Source organism: Ciconia boyciana, chromosome 4 (assembly GCF_034638445.1).
Source record: "Ciconia boyciana chromosome 4, ASM3463844v1, whole genome shotgun sequence".
Lineage (NCBI taxonomy): Eukaryota > Metazoa > Chordata > Aves > Ciconiiformes > Ciconiidae > Ciconia > Ciconia boyciana.
The window spans coordinates 29,697,001-29,717,879 of NC_132937.1; the positions used below are offsets into that span (position 1 = coordinate 29,697,001).

Sequence of the window (20,879 nt, forward strand, 5' to 3'; positions counted from 1 at the left end):
TATGAGAATAATGTTGATAACACACTGATGTTTTGGCTGTTGCTAAGCGGTGTTTACACTGGTCAAGGACTTTTCAGCTTCCCATGCTCTGCCAGGTGCACAAGAAGCTGAGAGGGGGCACAGCCAGGACAGTTGATCCAAACTGCCCAAAGGGCTATTCCATACCATATGGTTTCATGCTCAGTATAGAAACTGGGGGGAGTTGTCTGGGGGGGCAGCGATCGCTGTTCAGGGACTGGCTGGGCATCAGTTAGCAGGTGGTGAGCAATTGCATTTTGCATCACTTGTTTTGTACATTCTTTTATCATTATTATTTTATTTTCCTGTGCTGTCTTATTAAACTGTTTTTATCTCAACCCACGGGTTTTACTTTTTTTCCTATTCTCTCCCCCATCCCACCGAGGATGGAGGGGAGGGTGAGCAAGCGGCTGCGTGGTGCTTAGTTGCCGACTGGGTTTAAACCACAACAGCAATCTTTTTTTTGTACTTTTGCTTCCTAATACACAAAACCAGCAAGTTGTACTGAGAACAATCTTCTGCAGGGTAATACTAAATGTTGATTTCCCTCAAGACTTATTTTATCTATAACTTGGATTAGATTTCTTTATTTCCTTAGGCAGATAAATAACTCGTCTCATTCATATTTCTGTCAGGATGGTTGCCTTCATTTTTAAATTGCAGCGACTTATCTTTTTCAGTGCTGTAAGCCATATTATCACTTTACTTTGTAGTCTTGTTCACATATTTTAGCAGAATTATATGGTGAATCCTTGACCAATTAAAGGTAATGCTTCAAAAACTTCAGTGTGGCAGGGTTTCCTCCATAACATTACTATTCTTTGCTGTGGATGCTCTTAAAAAATCTGAAAATTTTTCTCTCTGACTGAATCAGACTGAAAGCATGTGTCCACTCTTTGTTTATTGAAAAATTTAGTATTAAATTCATATTCTATAATTATGGTGCATTTAATTATAGCCAGAGAATGAAGATGTGAGCAAAACGATTGAGGGAAAATTAACTGAACTGATCTTTTGGAGTTGACAGGTTGAGCTATTGAAAGATGGCCAATGAAATAATATTGAAATTAGAAAGGAATTCAAACCTCTTTTTTGAAACTGACCTTATACCAGTCCCATGAGCGAGACAACTCCTTTGGGGTCAGACCCACGCAGGTGATGTCATTGCAATTGTACCAAACTATGTACATTGTCTGGTATTTCATACACTGCGGTCTGATTTTCATGATAAATGCACAATTTTGACTATATTTCAGCTGAGCATCTTTCTTCAGTTCTAGGAACTTCAAAAATTGGTTATCCTGTTTCTCAGAGGTGTAAAATATTTCAAAATAATGCTGATGAAAGAAGAATCCTTTGGGTTCTCTCACTTTCAGAGAAGGAGAGAGGAATGTCCTCAGAGGATATCTGAAGGGCTTTTACATTAGTTTCCACTAAAAACTACGTACAACTACTTGTCCAGATTGTGTAGTTGCTTTCAAGCAGATCCAGCAAAGTTAAGTTCTTGGCAGACCTGTGTGATCATAATTTCAACTTCACTTCCATAGTTTTCAGGTAAATGTATGGGGGACCAATAATAATAGACATCAACATTGTGAAATCTAATAAAAGACTAGATAAAAAGCCTTGAAGGTCTTCAAATCCCCACAAATAGTGTCACCTCAGTACATTGTTGTTATCACTTATGTCGTGGTTTAACCCCAGCTGGCAACCAAGCACCACCCAGCCGCTCGCTCACTCCCCCCTGGTGGGATGGGGGAGAGAATCAGAAGAGTAAAAGTGAGAAAACTCGAGGGTTGAGATAAAGACAGTTCAATAGGGAAAGCAAAAGCCGCACATGCAAGCAAAGCAAAACAAGGAATTCCTTCACTCCTTCCCATGGGCAGGCAGGTGTTCAGCCATCTCCAGGAAAGCAGGGCTCCATCACGTGTAATGGTTACTTGGGAAGACAAACGCCATCACTCCGAACGTCCCCCCCTTCCTTCTTCTTCCCCAGCTTTCTATACCGAGCATGACGCCATATGGTATGGAATAGCCCTTTGGGCAGTTTGGATCAGCTGTCCTGGCTGTGCCCCCTCCCAACTTCTTGTGCACCTGGCAGAGCATGGGAAGCTGAAAAGTCCTTGACTAGTGCAAACATTACTTAGCAACAACTAAAACATGTCTGTATTATCAACACTGTTTTCAGCACAAATCGAAAACATAGCCCCATACTAGCTACTATAAAGAAAATTAACTCTATCCCAGCCAAAACCAGCACAACTTAGAATTCAACATTTTAGCTACGTATACCAAAATCCAGGCATTATGTTGCACATAATTATCATGCTATTCTGAAATTACCATTTTGATACTTTCTTGAGCTGTACAGGGTTTTATGGCATGCTATAGTTCACCAGTGCAAACAGAGGCATCACATCATTACACACAGCTACCCCCCCTGAACTGCATTGTTTGATATCATCACCTACTTTTAGTTTCACCTGTCTTAGAAACAGATGATTTGGCTCTGTTACAATTCTTTTTATCCCCTTACACCTTAATACTGAGCTGTTGCATAACTTTATGCAATCTAGCACTGAGGTAAAAAAAGAAAACCTACATTGACTTTTTAAGTCCAGATTCTGCTGTAAAGAGCAGTGACATCCTGCAATTAAAAAAAAATCCCCTGTTTTTTATAACTTTGGAAGCTGCTGTTTCATTTTGCCATCAAGAGCAACAATCAGCTGGTTCTAAGGGGCTTCGCAAAGACATTTACTGTCCTTGGGAGTGGTGCTTGATTGTTAATTACTTTGCCAACAAAATGTTGTAATAACTTTGACAATGCACCTCAAATTTTAATTTCTCCTTTCTCTGGTTGTCTTATCCAACCCAAATAGCCATATCACTCTGTGGATACACAATCCATTGCAGAACAGAACCTCAACAAGGACTGCAGACACAACCATAACTCAAATTATAAATAATGAGAATTTTCTTACATGTTTTCTTTTCTCCTAGATTCAGTACAGTTTCCTTTCATTTCTCCCCGTACAGCTCAAAATATTCTCCCTAGCTGAAGCCCCAGTGTTGATCATTCACGAGGTGTTCAGAGGTGTTTAGAGCACTAGGGACTCTGAACCTTCAACTGACTTTATGTGGGTGGCCATCTGTACACGCATGATCCCACTGAAGTCAGCCCAGGTGCGGTTCTCCTCTGAAAGCAAAGGTATGGTTGTGGCTTCACATGTAAAGCTGTCAGCAAAATTACTTCTCTTCTTTTTTTCTAACAAAGCCCTGTTTGCAATTCGAGTGTTTATTATTAAACTGTATCATTAGTATTATTTTCTGAGTCTAGAAAGCACATGCATCTCATTGATTCTGAGCTGATGTAAATATGATCTACTCTCAGGGAAAATCGCTGGAGTGGGACATAACACAGGAATTTACCAGAGTGCCATGTATTCACAGGCCCAGAAAGGAATTTCTTAAAGCCTGCCTTCACTGGAAAATAGTAATGCATCAACAGCCAAACTTTCCTCAGCAACACACTTGTATCTACAGAAATTTTATCAAGAAAAGTTTTTCAGGACCAGGTGAAAATTTCTAAACCAAAGCAAGGTCAACACCAAACCAGCATCCCTTAGTATTCACGCTGGCATGGTGGACAGTTTAAATTCTTCTGCCACACATGAATAAGACTGCTGCATCTAAGGTGAGTACTTCAGCCTCTAATGTTTAAAGTTATTTCATGCCCAGTGAATACTTGATTATGAAAAAACAGTAAGGCAGCTTTCATGGGAAAGGATAACAATCAAACAAAAAGGGGTAAACTGATACTTCTGAGAAAGCCAAGTTCAAACTCCTAGTTCAAATCAAGCAATACAAGGTTTTCTGCACCCCAGGTGCATGCCCTAACACAAGTATAACAACTGCCATGTGTGGAGGTTTTCTCTTCTCAGAGGACAACACAAATCCTAACTTTTTCCCTAGTGCAGATCAAAACCCCCGAAGGTTAGATCTCAGAAAGCTTTGTTGGATGAGAAAGCCATCTCCATTTGCTTATTCTTCTTTTTACTCAGCACCTGAATTACAGCAGCAAATTAAGCAACTATGGCAAGCTGCTGTTTATCAGGACAAAGTAATGATCAGGAAGAATTTGTGCTGTGGGGTGGCATCTTCCTGACATGACTTTGATTCTTGAAATGACAGTTAAAAAAAAAAGGAAAAAAATAAAAAAATAAAGCAGTTCAGTTTAACTGCCTTTCCAAAGCAGGTAAGTTTTGTCATTTAAGTTTAACGTTCCAAGAAACCTAGCAGTGATGAATAACTTTGTTGAGCCGAAAATGAGTTTGTTCAGGATTTACTCTAGAACACCTGGTCTCTCCACCAGAACTGTTCTACATAGAGTTCTGGCCACAAAGAAATTAGCTGCATTAATTAAAGCCAAACAGAACATCAAGGTCTACATGCCAAGTCTACAAGGGAAGGCTGAAGTTCAGGGCCAGTATGAACAGCTTTAGTATTGATGTGGTTTCTAAATCTTTCAGTCTTGCCCTGGCCCAAAGAGTGTGAAGTAGAGAAGACCATGGCTGACCCCTCAGTTCTACTTAGTTGGGTGTGTATTTTGCAACATGTTTGAAGAACAACCTGTGCTACCACACTGGTGTGGCGGTGTGCTCCCCCCCCCCCAGCTCCCCAGCTCCCTGCACAAGCAGTAACCATCAGTGGGAGTCATCCTGATAGCTGCATCCAGTTATCCTGGACCTTGAGGACAAATGGCAACAAAGTAGCCATTGGCTGCTTTGAAGTAAGGATCTAAACCTCTTGCTGATATGCAAATATGACCATAAGTCAATCATCTTACTCCTTAAATAGTGGACAGCCCAGGGCCCTTTGAGCTCTCCTGCACGGCAGCGGGCTGCACGCCAGGATCTCCCCTTGAGCAGGGACGCCTCTCAAGGTTACTCCTCGAGGTTGAGAGATTCCTTGCCGCAACAGATCCTCGGTAAGTGACTAACAGCATGCTAAACTTTGAAATCTTAGCTAAGTGCTATAAAGGATTGACTGCGCACATATAATCCTTTAGATATAAACCGTTGACCAAGTCTGGGACTAGGACTGGATCTAGCCGCACCTAGACTCCTCTCTGAGAAGGAGTTTAGAAAGCAAGGGGATCCTTTCCGAACCTCATGACTCAACGGGAGGGTCTCCCTGACAGTTTTGTCTGACCCTGTCCTCTATGCAGTAAATAATCAAGTGTGCCTCGCCATCGAATCTTGTTAAAACACTGTCGCATTGAACTTTGTTAACTCCCTATTTTGTATCAATAAACTATATTTTTACTTCTCTCTTACGAGTGAAGTGCACTCTCACTCCATCCACGACAAATTGGCGTAGTCGTCAGGATGGCAAGTAGTATCACTGATTATTTACGGAGGCATGGAGTGAATCCGAGTCCCAAATTCTCAGCAGAATGGACTCGTGACAATTGTCATAATTGGGAAGCCATTGAAGAACACCTAAAAGTAACTAGAGGCCACACAAAAGATGGAAAAGGGAAAGGAATTATCTGCAAGATGCTAGGTGCCTGTTTAGAAGCTGCACATCAGGAAAGAGATAACAGAAATAAAAGGGAGCAGGACCTAGAGAAGGAAATAGAAGGTAGAAAGGCAACTGAGTTGTTACTATCTTTTAAAATTGAACAACTGCAGAAACAGTTACAGGAGGAAAAGGAAAAAAGACAAAAGTTGGGAGAAAAGGTCGAGATGATGCTTATACAGGCTCCCCGCCCCCCCGACATTGTACAGATTAGGAAACTAATAGTATCCCCTGAAGATTGGGATGGAGACATCTGGGGTGATCCCGATGATAGCGAGCCAGAAGACGACGACCCTTTGTTCCCCACAAATCCTCCTGAGTATGAAGCCAGACCCATTGTTAAAACAGAAAGAACTGTGGGTCCTCGGGGTGGTCATCCGCGACATACTACGCGAACCATCCCCTGGGATCCGTTGCAATTGACAAGTTTGCAAGAGAGATATAGCAGAAAACCAGGTGAAACTGAAACGGAATACTTGTGGCGAGTATGCCTCAGTGGCGGTGACCGAATAATGTTGAGTGAGGACGAAGCAAGCGGCTATTGGGGTCCGGGAGTTTTCTTAAATTTAGGGCCTGACCCGACAAATACACCCCATTCTATCACCAGCCGAGTAGCTTATTGGGCTGGAGGAATAGACACCATGGAGCGAGGTGAACCCTCCATAATCCCCATTAAATCTCTAAGTGAGCTCTCTACAGCCATCACAAAAGCTGCCTGTATACAAGCCATGCACAAACGAGGGTCCCATGATGTCCCACTGTCTGCTACAGTAGATTTTGCAATGTTAAAACCACTGATTAGAGGAGCCCCGGCAATTCTTAAATCCCATTTAGTTGCAAAACGAGATGAGATCAAGAAAGACACAGAGCACAATGAGGGACTAGGTGATAACGCTCAAAATGCCCACAAGCAGCTCCCTACCTGGGCAGAACTGATGCACGGCATTGTTAACTACAGCCGTGAGATGGGCTGGGATGATGCACCAGCTGAAAAACAAAACCTGAAGCCCCGGGGAGGAGATCACAAAGTAAGACCCATAAAACAGGGAACAGAAACTAGATCGAAGGGAAACAAATTTAAAAACCCCCAAACAGAATCTCGAGAACAGAGGAATGAGTTGTGGAGGAATGCATTAGCTTTAGGCATTCCCAGAGCTGCGATTCAAGGTCAACCTACTGGCATTATTTTAAGTCTAATTGAAGCATTCCAGAAACGAGATAATGGTGAAAGGAAGGACCATATTTCAACTCCTCCTGCACCAGACCCCAGAAGGGGAGATAACCCCTTCCTCCCCCTTAGGGAGGAACTGCAGGACATGAAGTCAAAAAACGGGTAGTGTCCGGAAGGCAATTGGGCCTGCCTGTCCGGAAAGTGGAGGCTTATCAGTGGATAAATGATAACGGCCCATACATTTTAATTCCAGTTGGTCCTCAAAGACAATTGGTAAAGTTTTTAATAGATACGGGAGCACAAATTTCACTATTAACACAACAAGATGCTGAGAAGCTGGGTGTACGACCCAGACGGCAAAGAGTTAAAATTACTGGCGTGAACGGAGTGAGTGTTCAGTGCCAAACTGCCAAGGTCAATTTATGGCTCCCGGGCGAGAAGCGCATGTCGAGTACCCGCTTTGCAATTAAAGATCACCATGAAAATATTTTAGGTTTCGATGTTTTAAACGGACGAACCTGGCGCCTGCCGAACGGCAGCGCGTGGTCCTTCGGCTCGAACATCGATCCCAACCCCAGCAGAAGCCGGGAGGCTGCAGTGAGGGCACTGCGCGCAGCCCCTGCGCTCCCCGAGTCAAAAATCACTAATGTACCGCAATATCCCATGTCTGCTGCGGCACGAAATGGAATTTCTGAAGTCATAGCTGATTTGGAGAAACAACAGATTATCTCCAGAACCCACTCCCCATATAACTCACCTGTCTGGCCCGTCCGCAAACCAGACGGGAGGTGGTGTTTAACTGTCGATTATCGGCGCCTGAACGCCAATACAGCCCCGCTCACAGCTGCTGTGCCCAACATTGCCAACTTAACAGCTACTTTGCAAGCAGCTGCACATCCCTGGATGGCAGCGCTAGATGTAAAGGATATGTTCTTTATGGTTCCCTTAAAGGAAGAGGATAAAGAGAAGTTTGCTTTCACTTGGGAGGGAATACAATACACCTTTCACAGACTCCCACAGGGGTATAAACATTCACCCACGATTGCTCATGCTGCGCTTGCTGAACTTTTACAGACAGTCTCACTCCCCCAAGAAGTGAAACTGTACCAATATATAGATGATATTCTGATTGGAGGAACTTCCCCTGAAAAGGTTGGGGAAGCAGCAGCAGCAGTATGGCAAGCACTAAATAAAGCAGAAATTGAGATTCCACCCGGAAAATGTCAGGGACCAAGTAAAGAAGTAAAATTTTTAGGTACTTGGTGGATAGCAGGCAGTGCAGTGATTCCTCCAGATACCTTAAGAAAAATTGAAGAGCTGCAAATGCCCCAATCAAGGAAGGAGTTACAACAATTAATGGGAACTTTAGGATATTGGAGGAAACATGTGCCTGGATTTTCTATCATTTCCCGTCCCTTATACTCACTCTTACGGAAAGGCAAACCCTGGGAGTGGAAATTAGAACATAAAGAGGCAGTCAAAACTCTAACCGAAGAGTTAAAAACATATCAGTCACTGGGACCAGTACACCCCCGCGACCCTATTATAGCCGAATGGGGTTTCACCGAACATGCTACTTACTGTAACCTGTTCCAAACTGGGCCCGATGGGCCAAAAAGACCTTTATTGTTTAGCTCAACCGCATTTAAAGAAACAGAACAACGATACTCTGAATGGGAAAAGGGACTTTTATCTTTAGTCCGAGCAGTTAAACAAGTTGAGAAAATACATCAGGGACAACCTGTGCAAACTAGAGGACCATTTAATTTACTAGAAGCAATCCTAAAGGGGACTGCTCCCCAGAAGGAGTTGCACAAAACCCACTGTCCGAAAATGGTATGCCTACCTAACAGGAGTTGCAGAAAATATGCAACTAACTGAAGGACACACTAAGCTTTCCAAATTGCAGATGCCCATAAACACAGACCCTTTAGCTTTACAACAACCTTTTAAACCTTCACCCATTCTGGATGCACCACCCCTCACTGAGGGTACACCAACAGAAAACATTTGGTTTACAGATGCTTCAGCAAAAAGGGTAAACGGTAAATGGCAATATAAGGCTGTTGCATTAGACATTACCACCGGCAAACAAGTAGTAGAAGAAGGTGAAGGCAGTGCACAAGTAGGAGAAATAAGAGCAGTTGTTTTGGCAGCACAGAATGGAGCAAAAATCATATATGTAGACTCCTATGCTGTGTGGGCCGGTGCCACACAGTGGCTCTGTCAATGGGAAACCTTGAATTGGGAAGTAAATAGATCCCCAGTTTGGAGAAACAAAGATTGGCAATTATTACTAGATATAGCCAGGAAAACACCTTTCAAGATGGGATGGGTAAAAGCTCATGCTAAAGATAATCAACCAGCCACAAAGTGGAATCAAAAGGTAGATGAGCTAACTAAAATTAGGAAAATCACCTTAAATCCTGAGTGGTATCGACTGGGAGAATGGTTACATCAAAACCTAGGCCACACAGGTAAAGAAGCACTTTACTTTGCTGCACAGAGTAAAGGCTGGCCTATAAATAGAAAAACTTGTGAAACTATTCTTACAGAATGTCCTCAGTGTAGATTGAAATTACAAGCAGATCATCCTGCCAAAGCACCACCTTTACATATCAATGAAGGGAAAACTTTATGGTCTACATGGCAAATTGATTATATCGGACCATTCAAATCCTCTGCAGGATATCGATACATCCTTACAGGAGTGGAAGTAGTCTCCGGCTTGCTTATGGCGACTAAATGTCGGAAAGCCGATGGGCAAAATACAGTGCAAGGGCTATCATTTTGGTTCTCAAATCTACCTACTCCTGATGTTATCCAGAGTGATAATGGCTCACACTTTTCTTGTGAGGAAGTGCAAGATTGGGCAAAACAAGAGGGAATTAGATGGGTTTTCCACACCCCATACTACCCTCAATCAAATGGGATGGTAGAAAGAGCTAATGGCTTGTTGAAAAGGAGTCTCAAACCACAGGAAGCTCAATGGGATACGAGACTTCCCAAAGTACTCCATCAATTAAACAATCGGTATGGGCCTACTGGAAGCCCTGTAAGCCGAGCATTCTTTGCAAAAACTGAGCTTAGCGCTCCACCTACTAGGAAAAGAGAATATCCAATGACATTACAGCCAGGACAGCCTGTGATGGTCAATTTGCCATCTATCGGTACTGTGCCTATGACTTTAACTAAACCTCGTGGCCCACTTGCCTGGGAAGCTACTGATAGCAGTGGTGCAAAACACAGAATTAGTTCACGATGGATTTTTCCTTCTTCTTAAGGGGGTAACCTGTTCGGACTCTCCCCACCGAAACAAGTCTCTATTTTCTCTTACAGCACCCCACAGGATGGCAGATGGAAATGCTGTGTTCATGTTACTATTCCAAACCCTAACAATGCTGCTCTTCTTAGCCTGTGGTCAAAGAACCCTAGAATGGCCATGGTCCCAAGCTCGTGTTAAGTACACTGGAAGTATGGGAATACACTCTAGTAAGGGGGATTTAAAGCTTTCCACCGTGGTCATGCACGGAACTGAAACATACTTAGAAAATGAATGGAGCTGGGATAAAGATGATAAAGTTCCCCGACTCCGAGGAACAGCAGGGAAAGAAATTAAAATAGGATGCCGGATGATCAATGGGTCTACCCATGAGAAGGCATCTCAGATTTCTGTGTACAACATTACATCAAAACCAATAGCCAAAGATACGAAACTTTGCGCCTTTGAAAAACTGGACTGTTGGTACAATTTTACCTTAGTACGACCTGTTTTTGTAGTCTGCCTCTGGGCTCACCATCGTGTGGGATTATCCTTTAAATTTAAAATAGACATTATTAAGCCTAGCACAACATCCGCCCTGACTGTAAAGGATGAGACAATTCTATCCCCACAGGTTTCTGAAGTTGGACCATATGTGATCAAAAATACAGGCCAACAACAAGTGTTATTTAATCCATCATGGTCTCTTAAACGAGTAGAACTACTAATGCAAATTAATATCTCTGCAATCAAACCGACCTGTTCACCATTCCTAGGTACGTCCTATGCAGGATGATTAGCATGGTTACATGGGCGAACCCTCACCTCTCCAAGACGAACAAGGAGAGATGTGACCGGTATCATAGGGACAGGATTGGGAGTCTTAAATAGTATCGATGCCGAAGTACTCGTAAACAAACTGAGCACAACAACAAGTGATTTGAACAAATTAGAACACCCATTACGGTCTTCTCTATTAGCATTGGGAACTAACCAATGGCTCTTATCTGATATATTACCTCAGTGGAAAAGAATTAATGAAAGGGACCACCAATGGATTGTGGATGCACTTGGTGTAGCCCAAACCAATGTTTCTCTAGCTCTTAGTTGTATCCAAGCTCAACTGTGGATGCAATCTATGGTAGCAGCAATTATAAGAGAAGGTGAAGAGGGCACCTTACCCACTGAAATTCGAAAGGTAATTTGGGATAATGCAACTAAATTTGAGAAAGAATTCCAGTCCTGGTGGTATTTAGTCAATTTCACTTATGACCCCATTAGCAATAAGGCCACAGCTTTTGTCTTAACAATACACAATGCTTCGGTATATACCATATACCCAATCATTGCGCTGGGATTGAATCACAATGGAACTGTACTCTATCCATTAGAACATAGAGTATGGGCCCACCGAAATGGAAACAAATGGCAAACTGTTGATGTTAATGCATGCGTTGTACGGGAACAACAAGGATTTATTTGTGAGAGTAACACCCTCAAAGCCCAAGACATTTGTCTTGACACTGAACAAAATGTTTGTCATTTTGAAATACGACCTGATGAAGCCCCTGAAACTGTACTTGTGTATACTGGAAAAGGATGTGTTTGTATGAGAACCCTTTGTGATGTTATATTTGTAGATAACGTTACTGTAGATACAAGCAATCGCTCAAATATTTGTGTTTGTAACTTTACTAAAATTGTGGGATGTGACTTCAATTATTCAGCTCCTGTTACGTCTTATCAATTGTTACAATCTAACTACACATTGAGTCAAGATTTATTGTCTACCCCATCGGAATGAATCTTACATTGGTGAAGAAACTACTACAACATGATGACCTGTGTCAACTGCTAGAACGCATACGAAACAATGGACACAAAACTCTAATCACCGTTCATCATGATGCAGAAGAAATACACCATGTCTTGGAAAGAGTGAAGAAGGATGGAGAACACCATTGGTGGGAAACTCTTCTTGGATGGTCACCGACAGCAACGGGAGTGTTCAATCTTATGCTTCACCCAGTTGTCATTTTACTAACTCTAACATTAGTGTGTCTATTGCTTATAATTATATTGTATATAAAGGTTTGGCACATGATAAAACAGATAACCCAACTTCAACCACCCAAAACATACAAATTAACGCATAACAAATAGCAGTGCTTCACTGTCTACTTACCATGGATCTATAAGCGCACAAACCATCAGTATACTATTTATGGCACAGAGGCAAGAGGTGACCGTACCACCACTCTGTGAAGGTAAGATGAATTGACTATAGTCACGGGGTGGAGTGTGGCGGTGTGCTGCGCCCCCCAGCTCCCCAGCTCCCTGCACAAGCAGTAACCATCAGTGGGAGTCATCCTGATAGCTGCATCCAGTTATCCTGGACCTTGAGGACAAATGGCAACAAAGTAGCCATTGGCTGCTTTGAAGTAAGGATCTAAACCTCTTGCTGATATGCAAATATGACCATAAGTCAATCATCTTACTCCTTAAATAGTGGACAGCCCAGGGCCCTTTGAGCTCTCCTGCACGGCAGCGGGCTGCACGCCAGGATCTCCCCTTGAGCAGGGACGCCTCTCAAGGTTACTCCTCGAGGTTGAGAGATTCCTTGCCGCAACAGATCCTCGGTAAGTGACTAACAGCATGCTAAACTTTGAAATCTTAGCTAAGTGCTATAAAGGATTGACTGCGCACATATAATCCTTTAGATATAAACCGTTGACCAAGTCTGGGACTAGGACTGGATCTAGCCGCACCTAGACTCCTCTCTGAGAAGGAGTTTAGAAAGCAAGGGGATCCTTTCCGAACCTCATGACTCAACGGGAGGGTCTCCCTGACAGTTTTGTCTGACCCTGTCCTCTATGCAGTAAATAATCAAGTGTGCCTCGCCATCGAATCTTGTTAAAACACTGTCGCATTGAACTTTGTTAACTCCCTATTTTGTATCAATAAACTATATTTTTACTTCTCTCTTACGAGTGAAGTGCACTCTCACTCCATCCGCAACAACTGGGCAGCTCCATCCTTAGCCCCTGTTCCCAGTGTGACTCATCCAGGCCGGTGGCTGTGCTAGTGCTGGTTAGTGACAACTGGAGATCCTCCTTCTAGCAAAAGTTCTGGTATTATCCTTACAGCCCTGTTCACAGTATTCATTTTAAATGCATAGGATAAATATTTCTAACCTTCAATTTTAAAAAGAGGATGAAAAAATGCTTTGTGACTATAACTGCATGGGAACCAGAAAAATAAAATAAATAATTGAATAAACAACAAACAAACAAAATAATTCCTCCATTAATTACTTAAAAATAAACTAAACCCCATATTTTTAAAAAATTAATTATAGTTTGGGGTGTTTTCAGCCTTCGTCAGAACTTCTCAAAGTTCTAGCTGTCAAAGCTCTTATTGTTTTTGTTTAATCAAAACATTTGCTGGTGTCATTTGCTGAAAATGCTGCCTTTCCTTTTTGAGAAGCCAGTCATGCTAAAGGAACAGCTGCTCAGACTGTTGTATCTCTTTAAAAGAAATATACCAATGTACACAAATTTACACCATTTGAGGATCTGGCCCTGATCATGGATTTGTGAGAACATTTCCATAAATGTAGGGTAACACAGGAAAACCAGAATGTAGCAGTTGACAAGACAGTGCATTTTATATTCCTAATACATTCATAATTTTTGAGTGGAGTTAATAATAACAGTATATATAGTTGCATGCACACTCTGTGTTTTTAGTGTGGCTTTTTGTCTTTAGAGGAATTCAGCTCTGAGCTTTTTCATCTGGTCATAACCCCTTTGAATGTCTTCTGTCTCAGGAAGACCAGTCTTATATGCATTCAAAACTGCTGAAACACAAGACATGCTGTATTCTAAATACGGAAGGCACAAGGACAAATTTTTTATCAATTAAATTACATGAATGTACCTGATGTATTGCACATGCATAGTGTGGAGTTATTCAGAACATCTATCATCAGCTACATTAGGCATCTAACTTAAATGCTCTGAATCACATAATTGGGAATCTCCCTTTCCCACTGACTACACTGAAAATTTAAGAGTCTAAGTTTGATCTGTTTAATTAAATCTAAGAGAGATGCATAGGTGAAATGCCCCTCATTATCAGAAATTACTTAGCTGTGTGTATCACCTGACACAATTTGTTGCAGGACATAACTGGATAAAATGACTTGAGCTAAAAAAATTAGATGTGAGGATTAAATATATTCTTTGCTTCCTGAGCTCAATACAGACAACAGTGCATTAAGAAAAAAAACAGAAATAAATGAAAAAAAACCAAACATAAAAATTTAACACAATAATAAATTTTTCTTTCTGTCCTTGTTTCTCTCATGCACCAAGATCAACAACAGCTTTCCTCTGGACCCATACAGCTCAAAACTTTGATTTTAAAATGTGATCAGAGTTTCTCATGCAATCATAGTTCCCAGCACCTGGTGCTATAAGAAAAAAGAGAAAGCCTCCTTCAGCTACTATAAAATTTGTAATAGAAACATGGCAATTGGTATCACCCATTCCAACTGGAGGTAAGGGTGGCTGATTTTAACTTTTTTAAATTTTCAGAGTGCCTAAAATGCTTTGGAGGAAAACCTTTACCAAAAAGTTTGAAATACAGGTGATTTAAGGGAGAATTAAAGACATTCAGAACCTCTGAAAAACTGATCTCTTCTTCAAGGAGGTGACAGTGGATATGTGGGTCTAACTTTAGGAAACTATATTTTTACATGAGATTTTCAAGGGCATATTTTGAGTGCCTTTGAAACAGCTTATATCGTTGTTGCAACTTGTCTTATGTGGTGAAAGGAACCTGTTGAAGCAGAACTCTTTGCAGGTGTAGAGTCACAGTGATTTCTTTTTTTTCACAGGAATTTGTGTCCTCCCAGATATTTCAAATGTATTTACAGAAGCTCTCATCACACACAAAACCATCTCAAGTTTTACAGAAACCTAGTGACAAGCCTTAATATTCATGCCTGGATTACAACCATCAGAAAGTTCAGAGGCTTGGTTCTTCACAAAAATAGTGAGGCAGAGCCTCAGGTGCTACTAACTGCCACACTACTGAAATCATGCAAATTTAGCAGAAAACACTAAGTCACGGTGTCACCAAAATCAGGAATCAAACTCCTTAACACCAATGTAGCATTAAGAAGCAGGCATTCTTTATTACAGCGCCGGATGCACGGGGGATCGTTCCACCTAGCGTGCATACCACAGGTTACATCAGCCAAAACTTATATTGTCCAATTACATACATATGCATCAAATTTCCTGGAATGACCATGCATATTCATTCTATTTCCCAGAACTAATTATCATATTTGCATGGTCATTGCGCATGCGTCCTTGAGCTCCGAGGGGCTTCCGTGGGGGTCTCTGGTGGTCCTTGGTGGTCGTACAGGTGTGTCCTTTAGTTGACCCCTTCTTCTGGACGTGCGCAATCCCACCTTGCTTATGTAATTTGCTTCCCTTCTTCATGGTGCATGGTCCCTAACAATGATTTGGCACCCTTAACACAAACCAATTATTCTAACCACCCTCGACTCGTTGTCAAGATGGGCTGGGCTGTACTGGGAACATAGCAGCATGTCCGTACTACTCCTTGTCCAATTGTCTTTGGGCATAGTAGCATATCCATAGCCATAGGTGTACAAACACAATATTAAAGCATTGTCTACCCCGCTCCTATCTCTATGTTGCTTAGTTACAAAAGAACAAACTAATCATTTTGGTTACATCTGGTTACAAAGGAGATGCTTTTGGAGTCTAGATTCAGATCTGGGTATAAAATTGACGTAGCTCCATGTGGAAACAATTGATTCTGTAACTTTGCATAGTGTTCAACTTTCAAAACAAACTTTAAAATACAGCAACTTATAGGGTCATGCAGTGATTAGTCACTGTGAAAGGCAAAAAAGAAAAGAAAAAAAAAAGGTGTGGTTACTACAGGTTGTAGTATATCATTTTGGTGGCCCTCAAGCTGTGCCCAGGAAGTTACTTTTGAGAACAGGACACAGAACATCAACACCTCATTTATAGGTAGTCAGGACTTAAATATCTGTTGAGAAAAATACTTAAACTCTCTGATACAAATTATAGCGACATCTAAGTAGTTTTGAAAAACAAATAAACCAAATATAGAAAGCATTCACCCTACACTCTATTGCTGAGGGAGGGAGAACATAATTTTAATTTCTGTCCTGTATGGAAGAGACACAAGCATAGGTTAAAGTTTTAAGGGGTTGTCTGATGCACAGGTCTCATGTTATTTCTGAACAGAAGAGGGGATTCCACCTGAAATGAATCGGGTACTAAATGAGTAAAAAAGCAAATACCCAAGAAAGCAAGAACAGAGAGGACTCACTGTCTTTTGGGCTGCTCTTCCAGTACCTTTCCAGGTCCACGCTGGGGGGTCTGCTGGGCTTCTGCGGGGGCTGGCCCAGCTTGAACAGCGGGGGCAAGGCCTTCCACTTGGGGGTTCCTGAGCTCCTGTCCCCACCCTCTTTCTCTTGTGATCCACCTGATGGCCTATCTGAAGCAGGCACTGTGTTTGTCATATAGACCTTAGGAGAAGAAGAACCTGATTCTTCCTGGCTGATTTTGTTGAGAAAGATGTTCTTGGCAGCACTCATTCCCTTTTCTTCAGTCTTTTCTTCCACATTTTTGGGGGTGCCTTGAGGTGAACTGGACCAGTGGCCAGTAGGCTTCAGAGCCACATTAGAAAAATGACTGCTTGCAGCTTCTGCAGCACAGTTACTATTTTCATCCATTTCCTTTGCTGCTTTAAATGAGTGTATATTTGGTCTAGGGCCTGGTAGTCCTTTTTGCAGAAAAACATTTTTATTAGAAGTGTCTTCGTTGTGGGAGACCTCATGGTTTAGAGAAGGTTTCTGTGCAAGAGGTGGTTTAGAGAAAGGAGGCTTGAGCTTGTTTTCATGTGTTGCAGACATGAACCTTTCCTTAACTCCAGTTACTTTTGAAAATGCTGGTTTTGCCTCACTCTCCTGTGGTGCAAAACTTGAATTTGGTTTTGTTCCCAGAGGATTTTTTTCTTTCTCATGAGGAGCAGAGTTAAGGAATTTGTTCCCTGCAGGTTTTGGATACAGAGGCTTTGGGTCTTCTTTTGCCAAGTCACTGGTTTTGGCGGGGGGTTTAGTGCATCCAGGTTTTCCATCATTTTCTCTGTTAGTTGCCTGAAGCTGTTATCCCACAAGTGTGAGGTCGTTTACCCGGTGTGCGAGACGCCAATATACACACAGGGCAGAGGTATTTTTATTTCATGTCTGCGCAGAGATGGGTGCTAGGTGGTAGCTCCACAAAGCTAGCACAAAGTTCGGTCATGCAGGTACAGTATTTACACAGTCTAGTTATGCAAATGCATAAGTAATTACACAAGGCAGTTTTCTATTGGTCTACATTTCTCTTATTTCAACTTAAAGCTACAGTGCTACTTTAATATTCTGCACATGCTCAAAGGTGAGGGGTCTCTGCTTGGGCTGGGGTCTCCAGCTCGAGGGGTGTGACTTTTAGTATTATAATGAGGATAGTTCGCCTGAGGGTGCTTCACACTTCTACTAGTAGTTTCAGGTGGTTCCCAAAACATCTTAATTAGCTTCCATATTTCTCCAGGATGTGCTTTACTCTCAAGGACAGTAATTCTTGTTTAGACATTCCATGTTCCTGTCTGAATCCCCCTTATCAACTTTACGTAAGTTGTGGCCTTCCACCAGCTCCTGATTGAATACAAAGCTGAACCCCAAACCTTTGTGCCACTGGTTTCAAATACGGGGGCTTTGGATCCTTCTCTGTCTTATCATCAGTTGAAGGCTTGACCTCCAGGGTGATGTAAGGGCCATAAAAAGGCCATAAAGTCCTTGTGAAACAAGACAATTTTTGTATAAACAACGCATGCCTTGCTAGCAACTGTGACCTTGAAGAAAAACTAGAAGACTGATAAAAGGGGAATATCCTGCCCTTGAAGGTGCCGAAGACTGGGGGAGTGCTGAAGAAACATGAAGTCAGGAAAAAACTGCTTTAGCTAGGGAAAAGGTAAAGGCGGCAGGGGGAGATCACGACCACCGACTCAATTAAGGACCAAAGAAAGCTACCCCCCTGACACTTCCTTCAAGCATGCGTGCCGGAGTGGGAGACGGACCCGGAGTAACGATGAGTCTCAATATGAGTATGGTCGTTCTCCTTTAATTAGACTATTCGACAGGTTTATATAGACAACCAAGCAAAGCACGTGCTAATAACAACTATACTATTGGATAACTACATTTGTCCATGCACCTAAAACAGTTATTTGGTTGGTACAAAGCTGCTGTTCATGCGCTGCTCACGCGAAGGGGGTCCGTCGACATTTCCCAGGCTTGGTTCCGCTTATCTTGTTTACCAAGTGCTCCTCCTGCTTTCTTCCTTATCTCAAGGACATTCCACCATGACATCTGGTTCTTCAGCCATATCAAAGGCTGGAATGCTCACATCAATCAAATCGTGCCCTTTGTCACTCAACCACTCTCCCACAATTCCCCCTTCTTGTTTTTGAGCAATCCAGGCATGATTTACTATGGTTAAAAGGGTCCTTTTAATACAGCTAAATGCTATACAAAAACACAAACCTACAATAACTAAGATTATTAAAAGTCGCAACCCTTCAGCCAACAAGCCTTTTAGCCATTGCGGCAAAGGCCCAAATGAACTGGTTAACCATTCATCAAGAAACCCCTGATCCTGTTGAATTTTGTTGGCATGCTCTTTTAGCCGCTGCAGCTGTTTGTGAATTGATTCACCATGATCAGACAGGTTCATACAACACATGCCTTCAAAATCTTCACAACCATGACCTTGAGCTAATAGCAAAAAATCAATTGCTGCTCTATTTTGCAAAATTGCATGGCGCAAGCTATTTTGATCCTCTAATAAAGCCTCTATTATTTCGGTAGTGATATTTGCTTGTTTTTCGGCCCAACAGGCTAGTTGCCCTATCTGTTTTGAAAAGGTGTCTATAGTTACATGCGGATACTTCAATCGACCAAACTCGGGAACATGTGTGACATCCATCTGCCATAATTCTAATGCCTTTAGTCCTTTTGGATTCACTCCAGACCCTATACCTGGACCATGATTTCCACATTTTGGACAGGCCTGAATTATACCTTTGCCTCATTTTCTGTTAAATTAAATTGTCTTTTAACCCCTTAGCATTTTGATGGAAATTTTCATGACTTTGTCTAGCTTGTTGGAATTTATCCATAGGAGGTACATGACACACTGGACTGACTAGACTATCAGCCAGCTGATTACCTTGTCCAAGACCAATGTCCAATTGATGACTACGAATATGGATAATACAACAGGCTGCTGTTCGTTGACCTAATACAGATCGTAGTTTGACAAACAAATTCCCCAATCTAGGATTCGTTGTTTCCCTTAATAGGGCATCTTCTAGACGCGGCACTACTCCAGCCACATACATTGAATCAGTCACCACATTTAAGGGAATATTTATCCAGTTAGTCAAAGCCCAAACTACGGCAGTCAGCTCCAAAGTCTGGAGGGAATCTTGAAGTTGTCCCTCCATGATATGTTGCTTCCAATTGTCACCTTCCTTCCAGACACAGGCTGCACGCCGCAGACGCTTGCCGGCATCAGTGTAGACAGTGACACCGCCTGGCAATGGGTTCTTACTTACTTTGGATCTCTGTATCCATTGATTCCGCCTTAACAATTGCCATAATTTCCCTTGTGGCTGCTGAGAATGTATCTTGCCACTATAGCCTAAAAAGGCATTCTGTATGGCCTCATCATTACAAAGCCACCACTCCACATCTACGGCGCTAACGGGTATGCTAATATCTCCTGGCTCTTGGCCACTGATTTCTATGGTTCGTGACCGTCCTTTCCGTATTAGTTCACCTATTGCTTCAGTCCGTGTTTGGATACTCATTTTTGGTTGTACACCTAAGAATACCCATTCCAAAATATTAAACATATCTCCTTGTCCTTTGCATTTGGCAGTGGCATCTAACTGAAGGGGAGAAATGAATTCCCCTTTCTTGTTTTGCCACTGACAAATGACTGCATAAGGTGAGTCTTTTCCGTTGCATATGATCAATGATATTGGTAGTGGCAGGATGCGGCGTGATGACCAAGCCGCGTGCATTTTTTGAATAATTTGTTGTAGCGCTGTGTGGTGCTCCATTGTTAACGTCACTTTGTCTGCAGGATTTGTTCCACGCAACAGCGCAGTCAGGGGTGCAATATCAGTATTGGAAATACCAACACAGTTGCGAACCCATTGAATGTCTCCAAGCAAAGTTTGGACATCATGTAATGTATGCAGTTGAGTGGCAAGTTCTGTCTTTTGTGGTCAGATTTTTGAGTCTGAGATGGACCACCCAAGATATTTCCAAGGGGCAGTACGCTGCACCTTTTCTGGTGCAATGACAAGCCCTTTTTTTGCTAAGATGCAGGTAAGCTGCTGTAACGACCCGTCTGAGAATGGTTGTTCTTGACAACAAAGAATATCGTCCATATAATGACAAATTATTGTATTTGACCACTGGGCTCGAAGTGGTTGCAGCGCCCATGCTACATACAATTGACACAACGTGGGTGAATTTTTCATCCCTTGTGGCAAAACAACCCATTCGTATCGCTCTGCCGGTGCGGCCTTGTTCACTGTCGGCACCGAAAAGGCAAAACGTTGAGTGTCTTGCGGGTGCAGTGGAATGGTAAAAAAGCAGTCTTTTAAATCAACTATCAAGACGTGCCATCCACGTGGTAACATACTAGGAGATGGCATCCCAGG

At 42.2% G+C, this 20,879-nt stretch overlaps 1 protein-coding gene across 1 annotated transcript in view; it reads right to left on the minus strand.

Moving 5' to 3' along the window:
- The window catches only part of FYB1 (FYN binding protein 1), a 73,051-nt gene extending 53,036 nt beyond the window's left edge, over positions 1–20,015 (minus strand). The window contains 4 exon segments of the mRNA XM_072860903.1: positions 16,431–17,269; positions 17,820–18,098; positions 18,777–18,918; positions 19,373–20,015. Of these exon segments, the coding sequence (XP_072717004.1) occupies positions 16,431–17,269; positions 17,820–18,098; positions 18,777–18,918; positions 19,373–20,015 (1,903 nt within the window).
- Positions 20,016–20,879: the final 864 nt, after the last annotated feature.